At 38.5% G+C, this 27549-nt stretch overlaps 1 protein-coding gene across 1 annotated transcript in view; it reads left to right on the top strand.

Annotated features, from left to right (window-relative positions):
* The first annotated feature begins 37 nt into the window (after positions 1-37).
* Positions 38-27549, top strand: part of LOC126757649 (epidermal growth factor receptor) — a 135964-nt gene continuing 108452 nt past the window's right edge. Inside the window, exon 1 of the mRNA XM_050471726.1 lies at positions 38-2412. Within this exon, the coding sequence (XP_050327683.1) occupies positions 2277-2412 (136 nt within the window). The 5' untranslated portion in view covers positions 38-2276. The remainder of the gene's footprint in view (positions 2413-27549) is intronic.

The raw sequence follows: 27549 nt of genomic DNA, 5'->3' as shown, positions 1-27549 counted from the left end.
GGTCAACGTGCGCGGCCGCTTCTCATTTGTTGTTTGTCTCTCATCGCAGTTGGTAGTTTGTGTTGATTGCGCCGCCGTTTGTTGTCGCTACGCGTTTTCAATAATTTGCTTTCAGCGACTCCTTTTAGCCAAATGCCGTTAGTGCTACACTAATTATAACGTGCAAAGCGAAATAGCACAAAATAAATTGGAAAACAAGAATAAAATATAAATACATATTTTAATTTTGATATACAAAAACAAACTAGTGCGATAGAAGTTGAAGAAAGTGGTGAAAATAAACACGAAAATCATAGTAATTTATAGCGGTAACCGATCGTGTTCACCTGCGCCAGCAGAAGCTATCGCTCATTAGCTGCTTTCGCCGTCTTTCGGCGCAATCCTGTCATTTACGAAGATTTGTGTGTTTTTGTACATAAATACTTTGTTGTTTGAGGTATTGTTTTTTCGTTGTTGGGAATAATTATTTTGTTTTTGGGAATAATTGAATATTTACCAGCAAGAAAACAGACGAACTGCATTGTTTGGCTTAACTAAATAAGAAGGAGAGAAATGCAGAACGAGTGCAAAGCAAGTTACAAAACAAATTGAAAAGTAATACTCAGTGTTTATTAATAATTTCGCAGTCATACGCGGTGTTATAAAAATTAATTATCAACTGCTGCAAAACATACGCGCTGATAAACAGATAAAAAAGTGAACGGTATTAGGTACAGTGTGAAGAGTTGAGGCAGCTTTTGCAGCCGACTGTTGGCAGTGCGAAACCATAACGCTCGACGGCCTGATTGCTGTCGCCAATGGCAACAAAAAACAATAACACTACTTTATTATAAATAAAAAAAAGTAAATAGTTGAAAACAGTAAAGAAATTAAGTGTGCTCAACAAGTGTAACGAACGAGTCAATGCGCACCCTCAACACACTTGGCCTAAAAGCGGCTAAATAAACGACTTTACATTGTTTGCGCATATGCTCATATACATACGTGTATTCTCATACACATACATATGTGTATATTCATATGTTTATGTGTGCGTAGTATATACAAACTCGAAGCGATCGCGCAATAGAACGGAAACGGAAATTTGAGTTCCTTCCAAAGTGCTGCTGGTGTGTAAGGGAATTTTCGAACGATTCCTGAAAATAAACAAAGACGAGTGATTTCACGAACACTGCGCGCATTTATGGACGAATTTTATATTGTAAAATATTTTACTGCATTTTACGTTTCTGCGACCGCTGTTACTCACCATCGACTTGTTTTGGCAGGCGCCGAACTGGTTTACTCCATTAAACTACGCAGAGAACTGCCCTCAAACAGTTTCATTCACAGAAAACCTGCAAATCACAACAAAACTAAAACAACAACAAGACTGTGTGATCAACACGCCGATAAATGCTAATTGGTAAGCTGTCACACCTTGGCTTTTGTTGGGTAGAGCCCTTGATGTCTGTATGTACAGTAGCTGCCAAAATAAATGATTCGCAGCAATGCCAATACATTGCCAGTTAAAATAAATACGACGTATAAATCAGCAACAACAAAATAAAGTGTAAAAGAAAACTAAAAATAAATATTTAAATAACTTCGAATAACAAATCGGCCAATGTACGCGCTTATAGTAATGCAACATGTGGCAATATGCTGATCTTGGCTTTATCGCCGTCATTCTAGCATCGCGCTCGTTTCGCTCCCCGTCGTCGTCTTCGTCGCCGCGCGCGTCGGTTTTGTTTTCCTTCGAGTCGTCAAATGACAAGAGTCGCGTATGCGTCCCGGTCCTCCGCGCCTAGTTTGTGCTTGCGAATCAGACGTTCCGCTGGATCGATCAGCGCTAGCAAAATTTAGCAACAACTACAACAAAAGCAACGTAAATTAACAACAAACACTGCAATTAGTCGTACATAGGGAGCTGCGCCGTTATCGTTGTCGTCTGGTTGCGGCGCTACGCTTGATCGAGCCACGCAAGGCAAGAAATTGAGCCCAGTTCTTTGTTGGCAGCAAAACGTAAATAAAAATACAACATAAATATAAATATAATAATAATAAAATGCAGTGAATTTGAACGCACTGAGTGCAACGAATAAGAAATATCTCGCGAAGTTTATATGAAATTGTGTCTATAAAATATTTGATCAAGCGAAAAAATATTAATAAAAGCCTTTGGGGTTTAAAAATTGTGTGTGTTTGTGTAAAGCATACAGTGCAAAGCTTTGAATAAAAAAAATATTTTCCTTAGATAAAATAAAAGTCGCGCAATTCCATCCTCTCCGTACGAAATGCAGATAAACGCAGCGCAACACTCTCACAGCCACGTGATCATGTGGCTGACACTGGGATTATTCCTTTTGATTGCTGTTCCAGCCAGCGAGGGATCCATCACTGCTGGTTATGTCGATCATGGCGATATGAAAGGTGAGTGCGGGTGTGGTTGAATAGATACATACATATCAGTTAGAACAAAATAAGCAAAATATGAAACTTGGCATATTGTCTATCAAAGAGACGATTTGGATAAATATTTATAAACGTTATAAAAGGAAATGTATGTGTATCTGATAAAGAAACCTCAACTGCGGGAGCGTACTCATAGAGAATCTAAAAATCATGTGGAGCTTAGGAACAAGAATAAGTAAACCTTAAGAAGCAATGAGCTTTGTAGTTAAATTTTAGTTTTATGATCCTTTTCTTGGCCTACAGATGCGTTTTATATCCCAAGCAGGGTATATGTTATGTTTGACACGAATATCAAACCTTTAAAAAAACATAAATGATCAGCATAATGAGCAGAGTTGATTTTGTCATGTTCTTCGGTCCGTTCGTCTTTCCAATTGTATATACGCGAATTAGTCACTCACTTGTTGAGGTATCGATTTGAAACCTTGTACATTTCCTGTTCTTCCCAACAAACTGCTCGGTTCTTGGAATTGACGATATCGGACCACTATAGGATATGGCGGCCCTTTAAACTGATCGATTAAACCCAAGTCCTTGTATGAAACACTTTTTATTTGACAAGATATCTTCACGAAATTTGACATATATTATTGTCAAAAGCAACACCACGTAGAATATATTGGTCAAATTGGATCACTATAGCATATAGTTGTGGTACAAACTGGTGATCAAAATCTAGTTCTTGTATGAAAAACTTTTTTATTTGACAAAATGTCATCATGAAATACTTTTGTTGTAACGGGTACCCGATTACGTTAGGATGGTAAGGATTATATAAATTGTCGTCGACGATAGGGGGAGACTTCTTCGTCTGCAATGGGTAGTAATTTGCCTTCAAGTACGCCATTCACTGAGAGGGAGTCGGTGAAGGTGTTAATGGCTCCATTGTGAATGACGGTTAATGCTTGTCGGAAGCTAGTTGCGTCCTGGTCGAAGTCTGGTCGACGTATTGTTTGAAGTCGTCGACGTCGTTGATTGATGATCCTAAGAGGCGGTTCCGCTCAAAGCAGGTGACTACAGAAATGATTTCTTCAAAACCACCCCAGCGGGAACTGCTTGGTGAGGTGTTCATTATAGTCCTTAACTGGGAGCATACGGGCCTCACATCGCAGGTGTTCGAAAGGTGGCATCCCATCGTAGTTCGGAGTGCAATGTTTTGACAAGTCTGGAGCTTACTCGTCTGCCTTTCACTGCATCTTGGCAATTTCCACAACAGCCGGTTCTACGCAATGTCCTTTATTTTATCCGACCAAGTGCTGTTATTTCGGAGATCTAACCCCGTTTGGATCGGTAAGTCATGAAATATTGTCTAACGAAACGCTACAATCTTCGAACATCGAATATCGAACTTCGATAGCATATAGCTGCCATACAAACTGAAAGATCAAAATTAAGGCAAATGTCTTTTTATGCCCTTTTATGGGGTAAGAAATACATCTGTGAAGTGTATTATACATATGTAGCTAAAAGCGCAGGCAAAGTTTTTATTGTTGTAATGTAAAGTCTGAAAAGCGTGAACTACAAGTATATTTTTTTTTAAGAAAAACTAGTTTTAATAAAAATATTGCCGATCTTGCGGGCTCCCTTTGAACTTTTATTCGATATTTATTTCTCCTAAGCCTCTTAGTGATACGTTTCAATAATGTTTTACAACCGAAGAAACAGCCAAATTATAAGACATAGCTCATTTTATCATTACACAGTACACACTTTATTACAAGCCCAGTTATTACAAGTCTCTAGTGAACATACTTAAGTATTTCAATCCAAATTGTTTCCGTTCAAATCAAATTTCTTACTAATTGTAAAACTCATTAACTATACGTGAGTGCACGGTGTGAGATCCTTGCAACACACCCAAATCTGCTGCAGCATGCATGCAGCAAAAATGTAATATTTCTGATCATTCCACTGTAATATTACTATACCTAAATTGTTGCATGCCTCACATGCCTTGCGATTGCGTGATTTCTCTAAACACTTCCGTATCTCTAAGCATCATCAACGGCGTTTGGACAAATTGGAGGAAACCCGAACAACCCAATTTATGGATTTGTGTATCTTCAACTAAATCACCGTTTTTATTGGAGAACCATGCACCTACATATGGTGCATACATACGCAACTGATCGATCGTTTCGCCCGACAGTCCATGCAGATGAGCGACAGGCGGTTGCAGACATGCATGCAGGCTTTCTTATAGTTACGAAAATTCATCATTAAGATCAACAGACCAGCAGATCATCGGATAAAAACTCAAGCTGTGAAAGGAAAATCTCACAATAGAAACAAAATCACGATGTGAGCAATCTCCTTTGGGTAAAAAAATGAATTTTAAGAAAAATATCGATCTCGAAAAATACGAAATATCATAATGGCAAGGGTAAGGCATCTGTTCCACCAACAATCTGCTGCGTTTACCTTTGCTTTGTTACGCTCCTTTTATTGCCATGTTGTGGCTCACCTGTGGCAGCAGCAGCGAAATACACACGAAAGGAATAGAGGGAGGACGATCGCAACTGCTTTCAAAAACCAATAACAATGTAAATAGCAACCACCTTCAATGCCCGTACATTTGTTTCAACGTATGTGTGATTGTTTGTATGTGCGCAAGAGTCCGCTGATTCCCCCTTCGTGTGCAGGTATGATTTACCTGTTCGCTGTACAAATTCTGGATTTTCTGTGCACATTGCCACATACAGGTAGTTATTGACAGCGTTGTTGTTGTATTTCTTTACTCACAGCGTACAGGATAATCGGCATTTTCACATTTGCTTTTTACTTCTTCAATCTTTTTTCCGACTCATTTATGTGTATTTGCATTTTACTTTGTGGTCATTCGCCGGCTCGTTGATTTTCTATTTTTTTTTGTTGGCTTTGTAAATGTGTGGGCTCATTCATGACTGCCTTGACTTGGGTTTTGAGCTCTATCGGCATTTGTATATATACTAGTTATTTACTATGGGCATTTCTTTGAATGTGTTTGCACACACACACACACGCGCATGGCTTGAAAGGAAAGTGCAAGGTAATTCATTATGTCGCTTGAAGTCCGCTGCCAACTGGATATTTATTCATTCATAGATCGCCACTTGTAGTCAACTTGTTTATTTAGTATTCCGCTCTCTATTTCGGACGCTCTTCGTGTTGGACTGTGGAGCTTCGGTTTGGGTTTTAGAGAATTTTAGTTTCAGGGAAATAAAAATAAGGAGTAGAAATGGGAAAAATATTGATTTTCAAAAACATAAAAAAATTTAGGTACAGTTGGTAGTGGGAAAATCAGTATTATATCAAATTTATATTTCTCTAATAAATAATTATGATCCAAAAATAATGAAAACCAAAATTGCCTTTGATATGTATATAGCAGAAGGAACTACCTACTCAGTTTTGAGATATCGATCTGAAATTTTGCACACGTTCTTTTCTCCTCAATAAGCTGCTTTCTTGTTGGATGCATCGAAATCGGATCACTATATGACGCCATACATATTGATCGTTCAAAATTAAGTCTTTGTTTGGAAAACTTTTTTATTTGCAAAGATATCTTCACGAAATTTGGCACGAATTATTATCTGATAAAATGCTATAATATGTAAAGAAATTTTCTATATAGGCTCACTATAGTATATAGTTGGCATACAAACCGACTCTTAAAAATCAAGTTCTTGTATGAAAAACTTTTCTATTTAGTAAGATATCCTCATGAAAGTTGGCTATTGTCATTGCCTATAGACACGATGTAATATGTGAAGAAATTGTTGAAATCAAATTAATATAAAATATAGCTGTCATACAAACCGACCCTTAAAAATCAAGCTCTTATATGAAAAACTTTTTTAGTTGGTAAGATATCTTCCCAAAATTTGGCACAAATTGTTTTCTAAAGCTGCGCTACAATCTCCAAATAAATTGTTCCAATCGGATTACTATAGCATATAGCTGTAGTACAAACTGATCGATAAAAATTAAGTTCTTGTAGGACAAACTTGCTTATTTGACAAGATATCTCCAGGAAATTCGGTATAAACTACGGCCTGAGAAAACTACACAATCTCTAGACAAATTGATCAGATCAAACTAATATAGCATAAAGCTAACATACAAACTGATTGATCAAAATAAAGATACACATTTTTTCACTTTTTTGATGTATGAAATGCTGCTCTGAAAGGTTAACTACTGTCTTTTCTTGTTTTTTAATATATTGAATAAATTTTTCTAATTTAAATAATTTTTTTCGAAAAAAATCAAGTCCGTTAAGATTAAACATGACACTCTTGGTCGTAGTTCGTTGGCTGATATGAAAGAAATTACTACCGACAACTATTGGTTATAAATCAAATTAGTCACATTACGAAGTATAACTGATTTGGTTTAAATAGCATATATGTATATACATATAAATACACACATATATACTAAATATATATAATCTTATAGGTCACCTTGCAATGACTCCTTTTTAGTCAATACAACCTGGAGACAGTAATATTAATAAATAATATTAAAGTCCAGTATTTAGGTACATTTTCTATATGTTTTTAGCCATGTCCATGTCGAGCTTATCATTCGTCTTCATATTAAGTAAATGCATGATAACACTGTTTACTTTTTATATGATACTTAAGTGAACACTTTTGTTGTTGCTCCCTCAACTGTTTTATTGGCCTCGTTAAGAGTTCGCGCCGTGAGTCAGCGCCAACAAGCAAGAAAGAAACTAAAAGCAGTAAGCAAACAGTTAGCAAGAAAGCGGAGAACAAACCAAGCGACAACAAAGCTTCGTCTATATATATTTTAGCACAAATGTAGACATATTTGCGAGGTGCCTTAGTGCTGCCGACATAGATTTCACTTGCAACGTCTGCTGGCCCACCATATGATCTCGAGCGATATTCGAGTGGCGAAGTCAAAAACATAGCAGCACACATCGGAGAAAGCCACCTACTTGCCGTGGCGGCAGCGCGCTCGTATTTACAAAGTAAGCTACTTATTGCGCTCATTAGGGTCGTCAGCGCTAACGTGACGCCGCGGCGGTTGCAGAATCAGTTCAGCTGCTGGGCGACCGATCGTTTGCACTCTTCATAAATTTTGCAAAAGCAAAGCAAAAAGGAAAAACAAACACAACCAACCGGCTGTAGTGACAGCACCTGCCCTGTGTTGTTGTTGTTGCTGAGTTTCATTCTGTTGTCACTGTGTTCGCATCTCACGGTTCACCTGCCGCGCCGCTGCCGTAGCAGCATGCAACACGATCGCTTTGCAACACACTCACGTACACGTCTGCCCCGTATGCGTTTGTTAGCTTTGTGTGTGTGTGTGCATTTACACTTTTGCAAGACTACTTAGTCAAGCTGCAAACGCATTTAGGCTACGCTTTGCCGCATGTTGCAGTTGCATTGCGCCACCTGTGGCATGCTACATTCGTGTAATGTCATATGTAAGTAGTTGCAGTGTAGCCACCCCGCAGCCGTGGCACCGCCACCTTCGCTGTTGCACGGTCTTTGCACGACGCCTCTCGCTTTTTGGGCGAACTTTGCATAGTCGGACGGACGGACGGTCGGTTGTTCGATCGCTTGAGTGCTTCGCTCAGCTGGCTTTTGACTTGAGAGTGCCTCGCCACTGCTGGTAGCTTGATCCGTTAAGGCATTGTTACCACTTATTGAGCGGTTGTTGTTGATACAAGCCATGCAACGAAACCCGTTCTTGCAAACAAAACCTGTAAGACTTTACGTTTGATTGTGGCTTTTCGTAAATCATCGTTTACTTTCAGCGTTTCGCAACAATAACAACACGCGACATTTAATAGACGATAAGACGTGACCAACAATTAGTTATTTATTTATATACTATGCAATAGCTTGGATCAACTGTTATCAAAATTCTTAGTAAAAATTGTCGGTTAGAAAAATACCCGAAGTAATCTAGTCGCGCACATAGTTATAAATAAATAGAAATCAATCCATTATTCCAACACAGAATATCTTTTGTAATACTTCGGAATGAATGGGCAATTGAGAAGTAAAGACCTCTCTCGACGAACAAAAACCAAGCTCTATAAGCCACTCATTATTCCCGTCCTGCTATATGGTGTAGAGATATGGACAATGACAACGTCTGATGAGTCGGCGCTGCGAGTTTTTGACAGAAAGATCCTACGGAAGATTTATGGTCCTTTACGCATTGACATTGATTAAGAGATAGCGGATACGCTGGCTAGGTCTTGTTGTCCGAATAGATGAAAACACTAAAATTGTGACAGTATTCGACGCAGTATCCGCCGGGGGAAGCATAGGAAGAGGAAGGCCTCCACTCCGTTGGAAAGACCTTCAGACAGTTCAATGATTGATAATACAGATGCGAGTTAAGATTCTGTCCGTTATTCGAACATGACCGCTTTGTCTTGTCGTTGTTATTAGTGATCCATTTTTTTCACCAGTAACCATTCGCTTCAGAACCGATTTTGTTGCGATTCAGTAACGCTTCCTTGATGAAAATTCGATGTATGAGGTTTTTTGGGTTAACTCGAGACTCACTCATCGAATTTGTTTTTATATCTTCTTTAAGTGGTACCTAAAGATCCGACGTTTTCGAGCCAATTTTGTTCAGCAATGAGTGATTTCTGGCTCACAGGATATGTAAACAAGCAAAATTGCCGCATTTGGGACGAGGAGCAACCTAAAGACATTCAAGAGCTTCCATTTCATCTAGGAAAAACAACGGTTTAGTGTGGTTTGTGGGCCAATGAAATCATCGGTCTATACTTCTTCTACAATGATGCCGGCGTATCTGATGTCTGGAGTTAAAATTCGTAATCTCGGCGACATTTGGTTTCAATAAGACGCGCCACTTCCGACGTATCGCATCAAACAAACATCTTATTGATAGAATACTTCTTTGAGCAGATAATTTCACATTTTGAGCCGGTATATTGACCACCAAGATCATGTGATATCACACCGTTCGACTTTTAACTGTGGGGATATGTAAAGTCTAAGGTCTATTCAGACAATCCCTCTTCGATTTAGGATTCAGTTACTCCTTTCAACTAAGGATTTACTAAAAAATAAGTAAGGTTCTCAAAACCGAAGTTAGCTATAAACGGTTTATGAGAAGCCAGACTGGATACAATTATGTCTGCAGATTCATTTCCAGAAAAAAAAAACATTTCTTAAAAGATCTTTAAAATTCTAATGAAATTTGACAGGTGCATAAACTGTCTACCCATTCCTAAAGCTGGATCTGAGAGAAAAAAAAAAAAACAAATAAACAATGACAGTTATTCTTCGATATTTTCAAATCAAGAGTACTTTTACCTTCGAATGCTCTAAAGATATCCAAGCTAATGTACTCAAGACTGGCGAGTTTTCATATTAAGCCAATAATGCAATGAAACTCTAAGGAATGTGTAAACCAAGATTTATCAGTTGCAAAATGTGCATTTCTAGCTATAAAAACAAATGCATAGATAGTTTTGGGTTCTTTAGCGACAGCAATAAATATATTTCTTTGGCACGTCCGTCTCTGTCTATTTTGGACTACTTGCAATTAATGCAATCTGATCGCCAGTCATTTACTGTAAAATAGAGTGAAGAAACTGAAACACTTTTCGTAATAAGCACTCGAAGTGTCTGCAGCTGATGACAGCCTTCAGCAAAGTGGTCACTTCAAATGACTTGCGGTGTGCACTTGTGCCCATTCCAAGTAATTTTTTTTTACAAGAAACTGACTTCGTTGGCCAGCAGGTACATGTACTCTGATTGCTCTTTTTTCCACTTCATAACCATGCGGTGGTGTCCTTTTTCTGATTTTTTCTGATTTTTACTCCAGCTGCTCTCCTTTTGGTGAAGAGTCGCCGTCAAAATGGCAAAAATTCTGGTAGCACTTAGCAACGCAATGCGAAGGTGTATGAGAATTATGAAAGATATCCAATTTCATTTCATATTTTCGGGTGAGGAGCGCAACGCAATAAGTGCCAGGTCAGCAAGCCTGCGCTCAAATAAGTATGCTTCTTCGCTACGCTGCCTGTCTGTGATTTACATACACACTGCTGTATGTTTGTCACTTGGTCGCGCTGCGCTGTGTCCTTTTTGCAGGCGGATGTCTTGTCAACAATGAGACATCGTCCTGTTTTCTTCCTATCGGAGCGATTGTTTTTCTTTCGCCTTAAAAAATATGTCTGCCACATTTAGGTCTGCTATAAGCGCAGTTAGTCAGTGCGCTGGAATGCAGCACAGACCGGTAAATAGCGTCTTGTCGTACTTAGTATACCGGAATGCGTGTCCTTTCAAATTATGCTTGCGCCACTTAAAAATCATGTTTCCTGCGTTGAAGTGCGCCTGAAGTGTCTGTGGCAAGAGGAAACAGAAAAAACAACGCGCATGCTTGGGAACAGAGGGAGGAAAGCGAAGTACTTGGGTATGTTGCATCAATTCTATTGAAAATATCCATACAGGCATGCACTCCAGCGCATGTTCGGTTTATTTGTTGTTGTTTCTGGAATTTCTTGGCTGTCTCCCCGTTTAATCGAATTATGATAAATAATTAAAAATCCGTAGATAGCGCTGTGGCAAGCGCTCACCAACAGAAATCTTGAAATCTGCGAAACTCATTTCAAAACAAAAATCTGCCGCCACATATAAACAAATATGTAAACGTTGAGATTTTCTCGAAAAAATCAAAAAAGCAAAATTTTTACGCTCCATTTGCAGATTGGTACCATTTGTCTTCCCATTTTACCCCAATTGCTTTCAACACGTTTCGTTTTTTACGCTAAACACCCTCCCCAACGTCCACACAGATGCTGATCTATCAGTAATAGCACTTTTACAAAAACAAACAATTTGCTGGCGATCAACAAAGAAACTGAAATCGTATTCGCACAAATTAAACAATAGCGTAAAGAGAGAAGTAAGAAATAATAATAATTAAAAAACTACAACAACAATGACAAGGCACAACAAATAAGGCAAATGAAAGATACGTGAGAAACATGTGCATACATATACCATATACATAGACATATGGTATATATGAGGACTTTTATTTTCGTAGCATCTTCAGCGCTACCATCAACCGCACTTCATCTTTGAGCACACCAACGCCAATCGGAGATCGTTTGCAGCTGGCGCTTCGGCTGAACGAATTGAGCACAAGTAGCCCAGTGAAGTGAAATGTTCTGAAGAACTTTAAGAAATAGATGATTTTTGAAAATTCGTAGAAAGAAGCAGACAAATTTTAAGTGGCACACCTGGTGGGAAATTTGCTTTTATAAATTTTCTGAAACAAAATTTTTTTGAAAAAACTGAACATTTTAAGTCGATATCTCAAATTGTCTTTAAGTGGCTACATGGGTTTCTCCGGTTAAAAACAGCCTTTTTTCAACAATTTGTTTGTCATATAAAAATTAAATATTTTATTAGAATATTGTATTGTTACAAACATACACTTTTAACAAAGAAATTTTGAAATTTGTGGAAAAAAATATTTTAAACTCGGCTATTTCGACGCCATTTCCGGTGACCCCTCGGAAAAAAGATGCGCCCGCATTGACAGTATTCCTCCTTAGGATCATCTTAAGTCAAAAAATACGTATTTTAGTTAAAACCTTAACTTAGAACTTGGACGAAAGCAAAAAAACTGAAAATTAAATTTTTGTCAAACATTTTTACAAAAAAAGTTAACATTTCAGTGGATTCAAATTTTCAAATTGTTGTAATTGAAAAAAAAAATCTTTCATTCAAGTCTTTAAAAATTGTATTTTAGAGACATGTGCAAAATTTCGGAAAGATCGGTTGGGTAGTGCTCGAGAAATCTTGCCAACCGACTTCAAAAACACAGTTTCGAGAGAAACGCGTATAAAGACAAGATCTCAAGGCTATATCTCCGAAACGATTACTTGGATCAACTTGAAAATTTAGGAAAATATTCTAGAGGTTTATATTTACGGCAATAAACCGAGAACGTTAGATGATTACTTGGACACAAATAATCTTATCACTATCAAATTTTTGTTACAAGCTCTGTATTTAGTTCTTCGTACAATGCCTACCAGTGTTTTGGAAAAAACATAAATAAAAATTGTCGTGCCAAGCCGACCAAAATTTTGATTAAAATTCAACATTTTTCAAAAACGCTGCTAATTTGTAAATTTTTGATTGTTTTTTCTACCGTGGGTCTTCCAGTAAAGAATTTTTTACATGCTTCGGTTTCATCCAAGGAAAAGGTCGAAAATACTGCAGCAGCCGCGGACCTTACTAGACCTCTTAAAAGCCAGTTGTTCATTAGAAACTAGCGCTCCGGACATTTGGAGCCGCAGTGAAATTGTTTGTATAAATGTGTAACTCGAACTATTGTGTATATGAAGGGACCTTTACTTTTACATAATATATGAACTAACTAATTCTCGACGAATTGATGGATATAAATCTTAAGTCCGTCAACGAATTCTATATATTTTCAAGACAAATAGATTTTTTGAGTTTGGAGAAAGACAAATTTTTGCATAAATGAGAACTGAGATGCTAAAAATGAGATCCGCATTGTCATTGAAACAATGTTCATTTCGTATCAGGCCCCGCAAGTATAATAATTTGGTAGCAGACTCTATAGATTACTTCTTCGCAATTTATGTATATATTTTTATAAATATTCACAATAGTGATCGCCATATCAGCATTTATTCAAAAATCAGATTTTCCAGAACCCAATTTATGGTTTACTGGGCAGTACATTGAAATACATACTCGATTGCGCTGTAGTCAACACTGGCGGCAATACGCAGCCACGCACACTCCCACAAGCTTCTCCTACAAATATGATGCTTCTTTCGATTCTGCGGCTGAGTGATCGTGCGAACGTCTTGCGTCCCCGTCGCCAGCCGGTACACATACAAAATCAAGAGCCATAAATTGTTCATGCCGAACGCATATGCTTACGAACCTATTGACCAATCGCAGCGGATCGTCTGCGGTATGGAGATCAATGCAAGTGCGCTGCAGCATTGGCGAACACGATCATTAGCATTAGATATGCATATTATCTAACTAATATATACATACATACGCAGATATACATATATTTATAGCGTTATGCATACGAATGCGAAGAGTTCTTCTAAAAAATGTGGCGCTGACAAAGCATGTGTTGGCGTTGAAACACACATACACACATGCGCTCTCATATAGACGCTGCCAGCAGCTGATTTGTGGGCCACTTGAGAACGCCAGTGGTCGGCTTCAATTGAGTGCACGATCTCTGGCAGCCAACCAAAGTCAGCAAACATGCACACATGCACACCGATAAAGTGCGGTAGTATGCGTGTGTGAATTAATGTGAGTGTATGCACGCTCTGCAGCACAGCTGTGATGTGTTCTGAGCACATGTCTGTCTGAATTTGCGAATTTTTATCAATTGAAATAAATTAAAATATTTATACAAATATCTTCGAACATTGTTGTGTATGTGTGTGTACATACATATGCAATTTTTATTGCTGTTGTTGCAAAGCTGGTATGCAAATAATTTTTATATTGGAATGCATAAATATGTTAATGATATTTTATTACTTAATATTGCTAAGCTCGCATGTGTGGCATGTTCGAATGCACTTTGTATATATGTATGTATGTATGTTTAGGGTGAATACAGCGAATTAATAAACGTATACGAGTATAATTAAGAAAAAATTGAAATTTACTTGCTCACGTATTTCAATGTCCTCGTATCAAGAGCTCGAATTATTTTCAGCAAATTATAAGTATTCTGTAGTATATTCTAGTTATAAGTACAAAGTATATTCTATTTACATTCACTTTATTCGCTTACATTTTCCACCATGTACTTTTATCTGTACATTCATAATAGATATTTTAACACCCTTTTGTTCCTTTCATGCTTTGTTACTTGTTGTTTTTGCATAATACATATGTGCCTTTCCCTTATGACCTTTGGTTATTTGTCACTTCTCTGATTTTTCCATGGAAAACAAGGTTTGTGTTCTATAATTATGAATTGTAATAGAACAAGCTTAGCTTTGTGTTGACGTCAACTGCATTAGCGGAATATTAAGTGATATGTATATACTTACATTCACACGTTCATGATTTTCTATACATGATTTTTTAAGGGCAGATATGGAATATATGCTTCATTAACGATATCGAAAGGTTTGAGTCAGCAAACGATTTCAACATAATACTCAGCTTGAAAGATATAAATTCCCATTTTTAAATTGAAAGAAAATTTTTGTGACAAATTTTATCAAGCAAGAGGTTTTAAGATCGTATATGTACATACATATGTATATGTAACTTGCAACCCAAATAATTTCCATATAGCATGTCAATTGAATCATAACACCGGCCTACCATAGTATGTGTATATTTACCCGCTATTCATACAAAACAGGTCAATTGAAAAGTCTCCGACCTACCATGGTAAAACTATTTTTTTTTTAATTAAACATAGTTCCCTTGAAGAGTGATTATAGCGACTCTCCAGCTTTTCGATACCATTTTTGTAGTACGATCTGCCCTTCGCTTCAAAATAAGCCTTAGTTTCGGGGATCATCGCTTCATTCGACGAAAATTTCTTCCCAGCTAGCATTTTTTTTTGATTTTTTTGAGATCTGAGAACAGGAAATAGTCACTGGGGGTCAGATTTGCAGAATGCAGTGGATGCGAAAGCAATTCGTAGCCCGTTTCATGAGTTATTGCCTACGTTTTCACTGACTTGTGGCCCGGTGCATTGTCTCGGTGAATTTATTTATATTATTTTTCTTCAAATGCGGCCGCTTTTGGCGATTTCATCCTTTAAATAACGTTATGTAATAGTTGCTGTTGACGGTCCCTCCTTTTTCAAGGAAGTCAATAAAAATTATTCCATGCGCTTCCCAAAATACAAACGCAATAACCTTACCAGCCGATTGTTGAGTTTTTCCACGCTTTGAGGCAGGTTCTTCGTGTGCTTGGCTTCAACAGTATTTTTCCTCTTCAAAAAGCAATATTTTATCAACATATAAAATTCCTTTTAATCAGTTTTTTCCCACAATAACAAAAGCTGCTTCACTCAAAATCATATACATACATACATATGTAATTCACAAACTAATTATACGACAGCTGTCTAATTTATACATGAGGCTTTTGAGGGTTAGGGCTAACTAAAAATCACATGAATTTAATTCTGATAATTTATGTTATATCTCAAATTAATCGTTTTCAAACTTCCAATTTCCATCGCTATTGATGAAAGTTATGAACTAAAGAAGTAAAACCGTTTCCTCAAACTCTAGTCAGCTTCCTGTCTAGATTCTTAAGCAAGGAACCAAGAGACAAAAATATTAACATAAACATCTAAATTTTAAACTCCAAAAATACGTACATATTTACATACATATGTCTATTAGCATAGAGTAAATTTTGGAAGGTTCTTGGCCATAACCGGTGTCTACGCCAATAAAAAAGAAGAAAGTATGGAAGGAAACTGTCGTTAGCATAATTAGAATGTTTTAAAAACTAAAAAAGATAGCGCGTCTCTATCTCAGCATTGATTTTATTAACTCATTGATTACAACAACAAAGAATACACAACGATTAATCTTTAAATAGTTCTATCTGCTAATATCTTCAAATTTTCCATAATTTATGCATCACTCTTTGATAGGCACTTACTCCATTTGTTTTCGTTGGAAAGCAGAAATCAAAAGCAGGCTTAAAAAGCAAAAACAAAATTTTCAAAATTATAAAACAAAAACAAAATGTTAAACCGCACGTTATACACCGATAATAATCAAATAAAGCGTATCGATATCGAAAAACGCCGAAATGTGTGTCGAATTCGATTGGCGCTGATGCAACAGATAAATGTGAACCGCGCCATAACGCAACACCAACAACAACCAAGCCGAATTACGTGCGCCAAGTGCGCGAGTATTATCAAACACTCTGAGAAAAAGCCGAAAACGACGAAAAAGACGAAAGAAACGAGAGAGTTGTGCTATTGCGCTTCATTGCATTGAAATCGAGTTCAATAATAAATTTTTAATTGTTATTAATTTGATGTGAACTCGCTTCTGAATGGCGAAGGAGCTGTTACAGAGGTTTACTATATATACGGTATATATATAGTATATGTATGTATGTATGTTTATGTCCACTCGCATTTCAGTATTTCGCTCACTTGTCAGCTTGTTAGCTTGTTTGAATGCTTTTTTCTTGTTTTCTGTTTTTAAACATTTTGTTAGATACTTTCAACCGGTTTCGTTTCTCATGATTTCCCATGATTCACAGTCACCATCATCATCATCACAATCCTCATCATTATCAGCATCATGTGATTGTGATTACATTTCTTTGATGTTGATAAAGAGGCTGTTGCTGGCAGTTTTGTTTTTGTTCTGTGTTGCCGGTGTTAGTTAGCTAGCCTTATGAGTTAGCTAGTTAGTTAGCTGGTTGACTGCTAGTAAATGTATGTATGTAAATATAGATGTACTATATTCTCAGATATATTTAGCTAAACAAACGACTTCCTACCGGTGGGCCTACGAGTATAATTGCTTGGCTGTTAAGCAAGCTACGTTGCAAATAGGCCTTATTTGTCACCGTAAGTTGGGTTTCGAGTGATTTATTCTAGCATTTGTAGCCTCCTTTCGTTGTAAGTGAAGCAAAATCAGGCCTCTTTATACCTTGAATAAGATATATTAAGTTTAAGTAATACGCAAAAGAAAAGTCGGAGAACCTATAAAGTATATGTTGGGTAGTCGGAAAGGTCGCTTCGTATTTCTAATCAAACTTCAACTTCATTGACCGAAATAAATGGTAGTCAGATGGTGAAAATTCAGGGATATATGGTAGATGCACCCCGCCAAGCTCTCCTAGTTTTTGCCGAGTCATCAAAGATGTGTGTGATCTATCGTTGTTATGATGGAAGACGAAACCCTTAATGTTGATCAGTTTCGGCCATTATTTTCGATTACTTGCCTTTATCTCGTCAGTTGTTAACAGTAATATGTAGAATCAATCGTTCGACCAAGCAGAGTAGCTCATAGTGGATGATTCCTTTCCAATCCCACCAAACACTCATTTGTTAAGCTTCACCACGCTTGGACCATGATCTTTTTCGCACAATATTGTCGTTGTGATCCACTCTTCGTCTCCTATTATCATTCGCTTCAAAAATGGTTCGATGTCATCTCGCTTCAGCAAATAAAACTGATACAACATCGTCTCCGATAACTTCACAAATTTCATTGGTGGCTTGCGTGGCATTCTTGTTGCGAATTTCTTCACTATTTTCACTCATTTTTGAACAGCTGTAACTTTTATTTAACTTCCCTGAACTTAATTTTTTTGGTTAAATGAAGCTATTGATCTCCCCTTTCCAATATTTTATGGCATGACTCAATATGATTAGTAGCACTGGAGATATACCACTGCAACGACATCTATTGACAAAATACGGAAAGACTTTTTCGACTACACAATATATGTATGTATAAAGGATCAGCGTGATCTGCTGAATCGATTTAGCTCTGCGTCTCTCTGTATATGAGAGAACTAGTTCCTCAGTTTTTGAAAAAGCGATCTGAAATTTTTATTCAATTCGGAACTGCCATTATCGAGCCACTATATCATATATCAATTTCTTGTATGGGAAACCTTTTTGTTCGTGCAATTTCGGTATTCTTTTCTAAATGAGAAGCTCTGTATTATATATGTATTTAGTTTTAGTTTTCTAACTACTTTATTATTAATTGCTGTTCTGCAACACATTTATTATTTTGTACAGTTTTTATTGTCAAATTTATTTTCACTTATTTAGTTGCATTTGCAGGAAGTGTGTTCCATTAATTTTTATATGCGCTTACTCGTCGCAATAAATTTGATATGACATGCAATTATTTTAAGTAAAACGTCATACTAAAATATAGAGAACAAATTCATTAAAACTACCCACCCATACTATCGTCTAGAACACATACACCCGCACTTATTCAACGACAAAGTCACTGAAATGCCTGCTACCCACGGTGCGGAGGATCAGCACACGTGTTGCACAAACGAACATGAAATTTCACGGGCACACGTGCTAACGTTGTCATTTATTTCAAGTTTTAACTGAACTGTGTTAAACTTTAGTGTGCTGTGAGCACACATACATATATGATCTAGAATCAAAAATTCCGCCGTTGGGGTCGCACCTACTTTACGCGCTTGAAATATTACGTGCGTGGTATGATCGTTGTTGCCACGGTGAACGCCACGAAACAAAACTGTTGCGCTTGTTATGCAATGCTTCACTGAGTTTTGAGTTCGGGCTTAGTATCCAAGTGATCACCCCTTGTTGCTCAGAGTTTTCGTAATATATTTTTCATAGCAATATTTGTTATTTATATTTTGGGGAGTTTATAGGTTACTGGAATTGCAGTATGGTTTTCAGATTGCCGAGAAATGTTATTCAAAAGTGTTTTCTAAAATTGTAGAACGATTGGTAATGTTATTGAGAGAAATAGTTCGTCGTTTTGTTGTTGTTGTTTTTTTTTTTACAGAGAACTGAGTATAAAAGCTCTACAAATTTTGTCAAGGCAAAAATTATCGGAAAGGTTTGAATTTACCTTCCGATGGTCAACTGTCTTTGGACGGAGCATATAAAAGAAATGGATTTAGACAAATTTATGACTTTGTAAAGATGAAATACAATATTTCACTACGAAGCAGAGCGACAGACAATACTAGTGGTGAGTTCCTAAACTGTGCGCTCAATGTTAGTCAACTAGTTAAGTTTCTTTGCGACTGCGAGATGCTTCTTTCCTAGAGTAGAGCGCAAGAGATCTACTGAACTAGTTGTCTTAAGCGAAGCTCATTTTACTGCAATCGTTGAAGTTCATTTTGGTCATTGCTCAATAGGCCTGTATGCGGTACAGCAAAAAATAATGTCGGACGCAAATTTTATGGAAGAAGGTGAGGTGGAAACATTCAGGCACTTGCTCCTTCATTGTTCCGCTTTTGTAAGACTGAAGTTGAAACGCCTCGACAGTGAAACTTTCGACAAACTAGCAGATATAGTCGAAATTGATATTAGCCACCACAGCAGATTTGTCTACCACAAATTGGTAGTGACTTATCGGTTTGTGGGGATCATAAAACTATAAAGTAGTTTTAGGCATCACAACAGACCGACGCCCTCAGCTGGCGAAGAGCGTTTCCTGTTAGAATCGACCTCTTAACCTAACTTTGGATGAAATATATTTTTGAACTCAAGAGTAATTATACGCCATAAGCACATATCCATATCGCTTTGAACTGAGATTACGTTCTTATACTTACAACCGTTGATTGAGGAGTAAAGCTGTCCTTTTAGAAAACCAAACCAAATCACTTAGAGATAACATTTCTAATACAAGTTTTTAATTTTCTTATCTAAAAATGTTCTCACAGTAACAAGAACTTAAAATTCAAATAACTCAAATTCAACACCGCCATAAGGTTGATCTCGCGCTCACTCCCAACAATTGTTGATGTTGGCTAAAACCAGCGAACGTTTAACTTCAAATATTCCCAGCCATAATTCAGCTGTGACAACAATAAAAGCTTTAAGCAGCAGCAGGAGAAAAAAGGCGATAATAACAATCGGCAATTGCGGCGACGCTGAAAAAATGTCAAAAATCAAACTTGCACTTGTGAGCTTGTGGCACGTTGAACACCGCAATTCCACTAAATATATTTACAAATGTATATATGTATTGTTGTTGTTGGTCAACGTTAACGCAAACGCTAACTGGTTGATTATATTGTTACCAAAGTGTTCGCAGTTGGCGGCTGTATTGCCAGCGTGCTGGGCTTGATTGTATGGTCGGCGGCCTGGCGGGCTGACCATCAGCAGCTTTGCCTTTCAGCGCTGCGCCGCCGTCATTATTCGCATTGTGTGCGCTGTCTTTTTTATGTAGGCACGTTTCCACAAAGCTACTATATATTTTTTGTTGTAGTTGTTGTTGGCATTGCTACTGAATATGCTAATCAGTTTTGTTAAGCAGTTTCTCTTTACTGTATTTAAATGTTTATCGCTTTTGCTTGGCGTTGTTGTTGCTCCTGTTGTTGGTTTTCAAAAACGCCTTGAATGGTGAGAATAAATATGAGACTGTTCACTCTGACGCTTTTGTTGAACTTGTACTTGCTTGTTGTTGCTGTTTTGAAGACAGTTTGCTGGTTGTGTCTGTGAGATTATGGAAAAAACTGTCAACGAAATGCCTTCGCAAACGGGCAATAACAACAACGCAGGCATACATAAGTATTTCTTGCTATGAAAGTTGTAAATATATTGTTGTTGCTGCTGTTGTTGTTTTCGATGTTTTTGATAAATGTCTAATGGCGTATGGATCGCGCGTCTGTCTATTCTTGTCATTACTGTGCTCGAGCCATTGCCATAAAACGCTCAACACCGACCATATAACCAAAGCTGCATTTAACATGCAACCAACAACAACAATGGTAATAACAGCACAATATGCGTTCATGCCACACGCTCGTTATTTGCTGATCGTTGACAAGCTATGCTGTTGTAGCGCTTTTATTAATAACGCCTGTTGCAGCAAGAGAAAATGATATCAAATATGTGCTTGAGTATCAGTTTTGTTGTAAATGAACACTTACACACTTACATGTCGTGATCATGTGTGCGCGCAGACCCAACAGGACATCGGGTGCAACGTAATTCATGAAACTTGCTCAACTGGCCATGTGGAGCGAAGCTGAGTTTGTGGCTTTTTTTTTTTGAGTTTTCACTCGAAGAAATCTTGGAAAGTAGTGAATCGAACAAACAACTCTCATAAATCAATTGAGAATAGAATGGAAAGATGATAAAAGAGTTGGGGCATATTAGAATCCATACTTTTGACAAGCGGTATCGACTCAAATAAACCATAGAAAAGTAAAATTTCACAAATTTCAATGTTTCACTATTGGAGAGCAGTGAATCGAACAAACCACTATGCAACACTGCACTCACGCATACTTTGAGACATGCGTTACTGTGTTGGACGTATTTCTGTGTTAAAGAAATTATTTTTTCTACAAAAAAAATCTATATTTTAGCAATCTCTGAGTTTCGAGTCTTCCATTTTCTATGAAAAGGCTTGATCTTACAATTAATTCTTGAAAAAGAAAATATTTTTATTTTTATTTAAAAAATCAAAAAAAAACATATTTTTATTTTTGTGCGAAAATTTTAATCTTTGCTAAAAAAAAATTTGACTGTCGACAATCTAGTTGCTAACCTTCATTTAGCATAAGCCTGCAATTCCCTACAGGGGGTTAAACTTGCCAACGTTGTGTGTGTTCGCTTGTGGTATTACCGTAATTGAACCTTCCCGGCGAGCGGTGCACCCTTTTCTACTTCACAACATGTATATATTGTAGCTTTTCAGCAGCACCAACAACAACCAAACAATTGTGGCAAGCACACAGTTGCGGCTGCACGCAGCTGTTGCAAGCAACAACAAATAAACAGCAGTAAAAAAGCATAAATATGTGCGTATGTATAGGGAATAATGCTATCAACATGAAAGCATCAGTGACAGCAGCAGCAGCAACAACAACAACAACAACAACAATAGCAATAAGTAATAACAACAATGAAAATCATTGACCATAAAGAGTTGGCTGCCGGCAGATTGCCTAGCGGAAAGCAGTATCTGTGAGATACATTTTCGTACTCATTGCCAGTCAATGCCAGTGCGGGTGATCGCACAACCACCGCACACACACACACACTCACACATACGAGTGCATGCACATATTAAGTTAGTTGTTTCGTCTTATGCGTTTTTTTTCTTGCTTCTAAATTGCCAACATTCGATTAATCGCGATTCGCTGAGTGGCAGCTTACTTGCTCGCTGGGCTTGTTGTTGTCGGCCGATCAGCGCAGAAGATTTCTCGTATGTCAAAACTGTCGCCCATATGTCATGTTTTTACCATTTTTGGTGCCAGCACTTGAACTACACAGCCAACAACAGCAACAATACTTGCTCTGGTTATTTGCGCTTGTAGTTATAACCGAGATCGTAGTTGGGATTTGAGCTGCCATAATAGCCATACGCATGCGCACACACAAACACTATCAATTCATACATATGTACATACATACATACATATATGAGTTATAACTACTCGCCAGCGCTTTGTATTGTAGTCTGCGGTGCGATCGAGTTTCATGTGAGCCGCTTTGGTTGCACAACGATCACAGTTGTGTGTGAACTGTTACTCGTTGGCATCAACTGCTATGTTGCGAGGCCTTTATGCTGTCTTGTGGACTTATACATTTATGCAGTGGCGATATGCTGCAAGTACTGCTTATTAAGCGGCAGTTATGAGCCATACAAAATGGCTGAAATAATCGAAACAAATGTGATAACCGAATTGTCATATTAATAAAGCAAACGAGTCTTTGCAAGACAGCAAAAACTTGAGGAATGGCTGAGAGAGTTGAGTCTGATTAAGTTTATTTCCTAGAGAGTGTTCCTCGGAATCTTCGGTCACCGTGTAGATGTTATAATTTCGAGTTACAATGCAACAGAGCCTGGTCTAAATTCCAGTGAGGAAAAAACATCCAAAACTTTTTATGGTAGAAGTCACCTTGGCCATCAGGGTTGGCTTAAAAGCGTTTAGGTCTCTGAATAATCTATTTAATTTGGAGGAATGCTGCCGAGATGACTGTTTTTGAACGGTTAAGAACTGGCCCCTTTCCGGTTCCATATACCCGATTGTCGTGTGAGTGACCGGGCCAGACAACTCGTAGCAGTGTAAACGACTAGTTATTGACAGCTCGGAATGCCACAGACCATTTATACTCATTACTCTTAGGAATTTGACCTTCTACAATCGAGATACCAAGGGTTTGAGATGAGAGGATCACTTTTAATTTTCACTGGACCTTATATAATTGAGTCAGAGAGGATCTGAACTGAGCAGAACACGTCTAAGTTTTACTCAACCGTGCAAAATTGAGACATTGAGGGCTTGGATTGAAGAGAACCTGCTCAATTTTTACCCGACCTTGCACAATTGAAGTGTTGAGTGTATTCTGCCAACCGCGGGACCATAGACTTAGACCTCAGAAACTTCAAAATCCAAAACTTTCTTTAACTAAGAAAAGAAAGAAGCACAAAATCTTGCAACATTCAATTCAAGCTTCCAAGTTAGCTCGTCGCATATTAGATCAATTTGTTGCTGGGCGCTTATTGTTTGATTGCCTGTGTAGTGTGTGGGGCTACCTAGGTCAGCCGCCTGATCGATGAATCATAACTGGCGTTTCAACAGACTCATGCACAAATAATTGTACCAACACCAAGATGAATGTGGATCAAATGTGCGCTGATGAGTGATGCTGTTATTGTTGCTGTTGCTCGTGCGACGCGTCATGCATGTAAGTGACCCCATCGACGAGGGGTTAAATGCCTGAATTTTATGAAATATCTAATAAAATGCAACTATGCTTGTGTGTCTGTGAGTTGTTTATGTTGCCCCTGCGCCCCACCGTTGTAAGCATGCGACACTCGCGACATGTCAGCGGCACGCTGTTGTTTTCTTAAAGCGCTTGTGATCTGTCAGCGCTGCTGTTTGCACGCATTTACGCATCGTTGAGAATGTGAAAACTTTTTATTATTCTAATTTTCATTGAGCTTAAAGTGTGTTTATTTGTGTGCCGGCGTGTGTGCGCACTCGCCTATTTTACATTTTTAATAGCCTCCACTCTTGCTATCTTTGGCGCGCTGCTTTTGTCACTGTTATTGTAATTATGCAAGATCATTGCCACGATCTGTCAACGCGCTGTTGTCGCAGCGCTCTGACTGTCTGTCTGACTAATAGCCTTTGAACTGCCACTGTTTGGTCTGCTGCTAAGCCGCGCGCTGCTTGAGCATACATGCGCCCGTTCGGTGGCGGCAATAAGAAGCTGAGCATTGACCTTCCGCATTAAAGAAATTTACCTTGCCTTTTGTATACGCAGCGTATTAGCAACAGCTCTCTGTTCCTCCCAGGTGGAGATGCGCTGAGTAATATTATTTTTTTTGTAAAGCCTGCAAACGCCTTCCGGTAAATGGTGGGCAAAAAAGTGTGAACAGCTATAGCGGATACTGCGCCACTGAGGAAGTGGAAGAACCAGCCGCCAGAGCTACCAACTAGCAACAACCAGTTCTTGTCATCGCCACAGTGTTAGGAATTATTATTTACGCAAATGTGTGCGTTACAGGCTTAAAAAGTCATCAGTGCTGCGCATACGTCCGGCTCGATTCCGTTGGGTTCGACTGAGTGGGGCGCGCGATACGAGGCGGCGGCCGTGCTTGTTTGTGCCTTGCCGCTTGGTCGCGGGATCAAGTTGGCCGCACAGCGCATTTTCATTTGGCGTTTGGCGCTTCGTGCCTCACTGACGTCTCAGTCTACAACTTTGAATTTTTTCTAGTCACCACGTCGCTGAGTTGTTTGTCAACAACCAGTAAATATGTTTTTACTATTCCGTCTTTTTTGCTACTTACACATCTTTTCGTTCATTAAAAATGTGTTTAATTTGAATGCTTAGCGTTTGATTGATATTCTTTGGCGAACGAATATTGCGCAGAACAGTCTTATTACAGATTCTCGTAGTAAAATCTTCAACGCTGAGATTATAGATTTTCTATGTTCCCAGGCTTAATTCTTTGATATTCGGATCATATGACACATAAGACAGGTCTTTGATTTTGATTTCAGCAGCACTTGAGTAAGCTAAGAAAAGCGAAGAATTATTTTCGTTTTGCGTGATGGGTGTCAGTTTTGCAGATTCATATATTTTTCAGCATAAAATTTATTTTTTTTAGCTATATATTGAACTTTCTTTTTCTCTGTTTATATATAAAGACTGCGAGCTAAGCGGTCAAGTGGTTCTGCAAGCTGAGGATAACTCTTGAAGGGATAAATTTTAATTTTTCCTCGCCCTGTATCTTAAAGTTATATCTTGATAGCTTGAGTATTAGTATTGAGGATTAGATAAATAAAAGAGGATTGCACCGCGACCTAAGGTCTATTGTGCCCAATCCTGAGTCACAACGACTCAACTAGCCTCAGCAAATTGATAAATTCCAATATTCTCTAGGTGCTATTGAGGTGATGTGATCCCTATTTAGAAACGTTGATCTAAGGGCCTTTATACTGCTCCTACTGGCTTAGGTGGGGTAGTTTTTGTGGGGTGGGGGTAGAGGACAGGGTGCATATAATTGCAGAATGCCTGATGAGTGGTATGGGGATTAGCTGGACTGATAGACGATTACATGTTAGTGGTGTGATCTTCACTAGTCGAAATACCGAACATTTGGGGTCGTTTGCGCGTGAGTTGTTTAAACGGCGAAGGCGTTTAGCTGGGAACTAGGGTTAGATTTCATATGAGTGGTGCGTGTATGTGAAGTGCGTATGGGGTTCAACCCCAGACCACCAGTCCAGAGATGTATGGATGCTTAATTGGTAGTAGTTTCGGCTGCGAGGTCTGACCGGAGACTTAGTTCTGGTACCACGGGGAGCAGGAATCCTTGGAGTCCGCTCCAACCTGCTCATGCGGTCTGGCCTGTCGGGGAGTATCGTGGTGGTTGCGGTTAAAACCCAAATGCTGGAAGAACTGACACTGTGTCAGTTGAATGTGGAGTTGCCTTGGGGCAACCAGGTGCCGGACCCTAAGTACGGCAGAGGTTTTATATGGGCCTCGAACCCTACCAAGATGGTTAGTGTGTCCATTCCACACTGGCAATTGTTACTGAAAATGACTGGAATTTACAGGGGGCTGATCAATGCATTGATTTGATCCGCTGTGCTTTTGAGCACCGTGGAGTAAGGTTGTCGTCAGCAGGTACCCACGTTAAAGACATCGGACGTTCCTCCTACAGTCTGTTGTGTAGTCAATTTGTAGGTGTTCTGGAGTCTCAGACTCCCAAGTCAGAGAACCGGGTCTTCGCAACAGAAGCTAGACCTATGCTATATAAGTGTTTTTTGGGCTTACATTGCCCAGTTTCGAAGGCGAGAAGTAGCCTGAGTTTATCCTTTGGGAGGTTGATTACAAATTTAAACCTTTTAAAGTTGTAAAAATGTGTTGAGGATACTGACAACCGTTTTTTAGACCATTTGAAAGAAAAAATTTCCGCATTTTGAAACGAAAGTAAGTAATAATTCTTTTCAGCTGTCGGAGGCCTAATTGTTCGCTCGTAAAACTCCTTGTAGACAAGAAAGTAAACGTCAAACTAACGCCTAGTTTATCACTTTTTCTGCGAAATAATTACTAGTTTGATGATAAAAAATGACACTATCACTTATTGAAGCTAAACTTGCTACAAACCGTTATGTACGTCACCCCGTGCTGAGGAAAGAAATTTTATACGGAATTTCGAGCAAAGTCAATAAAATTAAATATTTGCTTGCAAGCACTCACCCAACTCACACAGATGCTCAGTGATCAAGGCGATGGAGACACACACACACATACACGAATGCAAAAGCAACAAGAAATACGGCGCGCATGAGTGCTGTATTAATTAAAAGCAATTAAGTGGCAGGGCAGGCGTGTCATGGTGCCCCTGCCGTTGATGGCGTAACAAACATTCGACAACAACAACAAAAACACTTACAACAAATAGTGAATAAAAAGCTGCAAACACCAAATTAACTGAAACATATCATAAACATAAATGCTCGAAAGCGGCTTGCGGCTGGCGTGGCCCAGTTAAAAGCGCCGCTGCTGGTGTTTGTTTCGGTGTTTTGGACCATGCAACAAAAAGACGAAAGTTAATAAAAGTGGGTGTCGCTTACAGTTGTGACGCGCAACGCAGCGCTGCGAAAAGCGTCATTTGTTGCATGCCACATGCGAACGAGCGCGACTTGGCGCACTTTATTTGTTTTTGCAAACACACAATGCGACTGCGCGTCAGTTATTTTGAAAGTTTTCCTCTTTCCGCGCGCTCAATAAAACGAAGCGGCAACAACAAATACGAAGCTCTGCGAGTGGCGTATGAAATTGTTGACAGTGGCGGCGGCGGCGGCGGCGACGGCGGCGAACATAACAATTTTCAATTGGTTCCGACGCGTT

The sequence above is a fragment of the Bactrocera neohumeralis genome, chromosome 4, assembly GCF_024586455.1.
Source record: "Bactrocera neohumeralis isolate Rockhampton chromosome 4, APGP_CSIRO_Bneo_wtdbg2-racon-allhic-juicebox.fasta_v2, whole genome shotgun sequence".
NCBI classification, from domain to species: domain Eukaryota; kingdom Metazoa; phylum Arthropoda; class Insecta; order Diptera; family Tephritidae; genus Bactrocera; species Bactrocera neohumeralis.
This window is presented reverse-complemented; position numbering and strand designations above follow the sequence as displayed.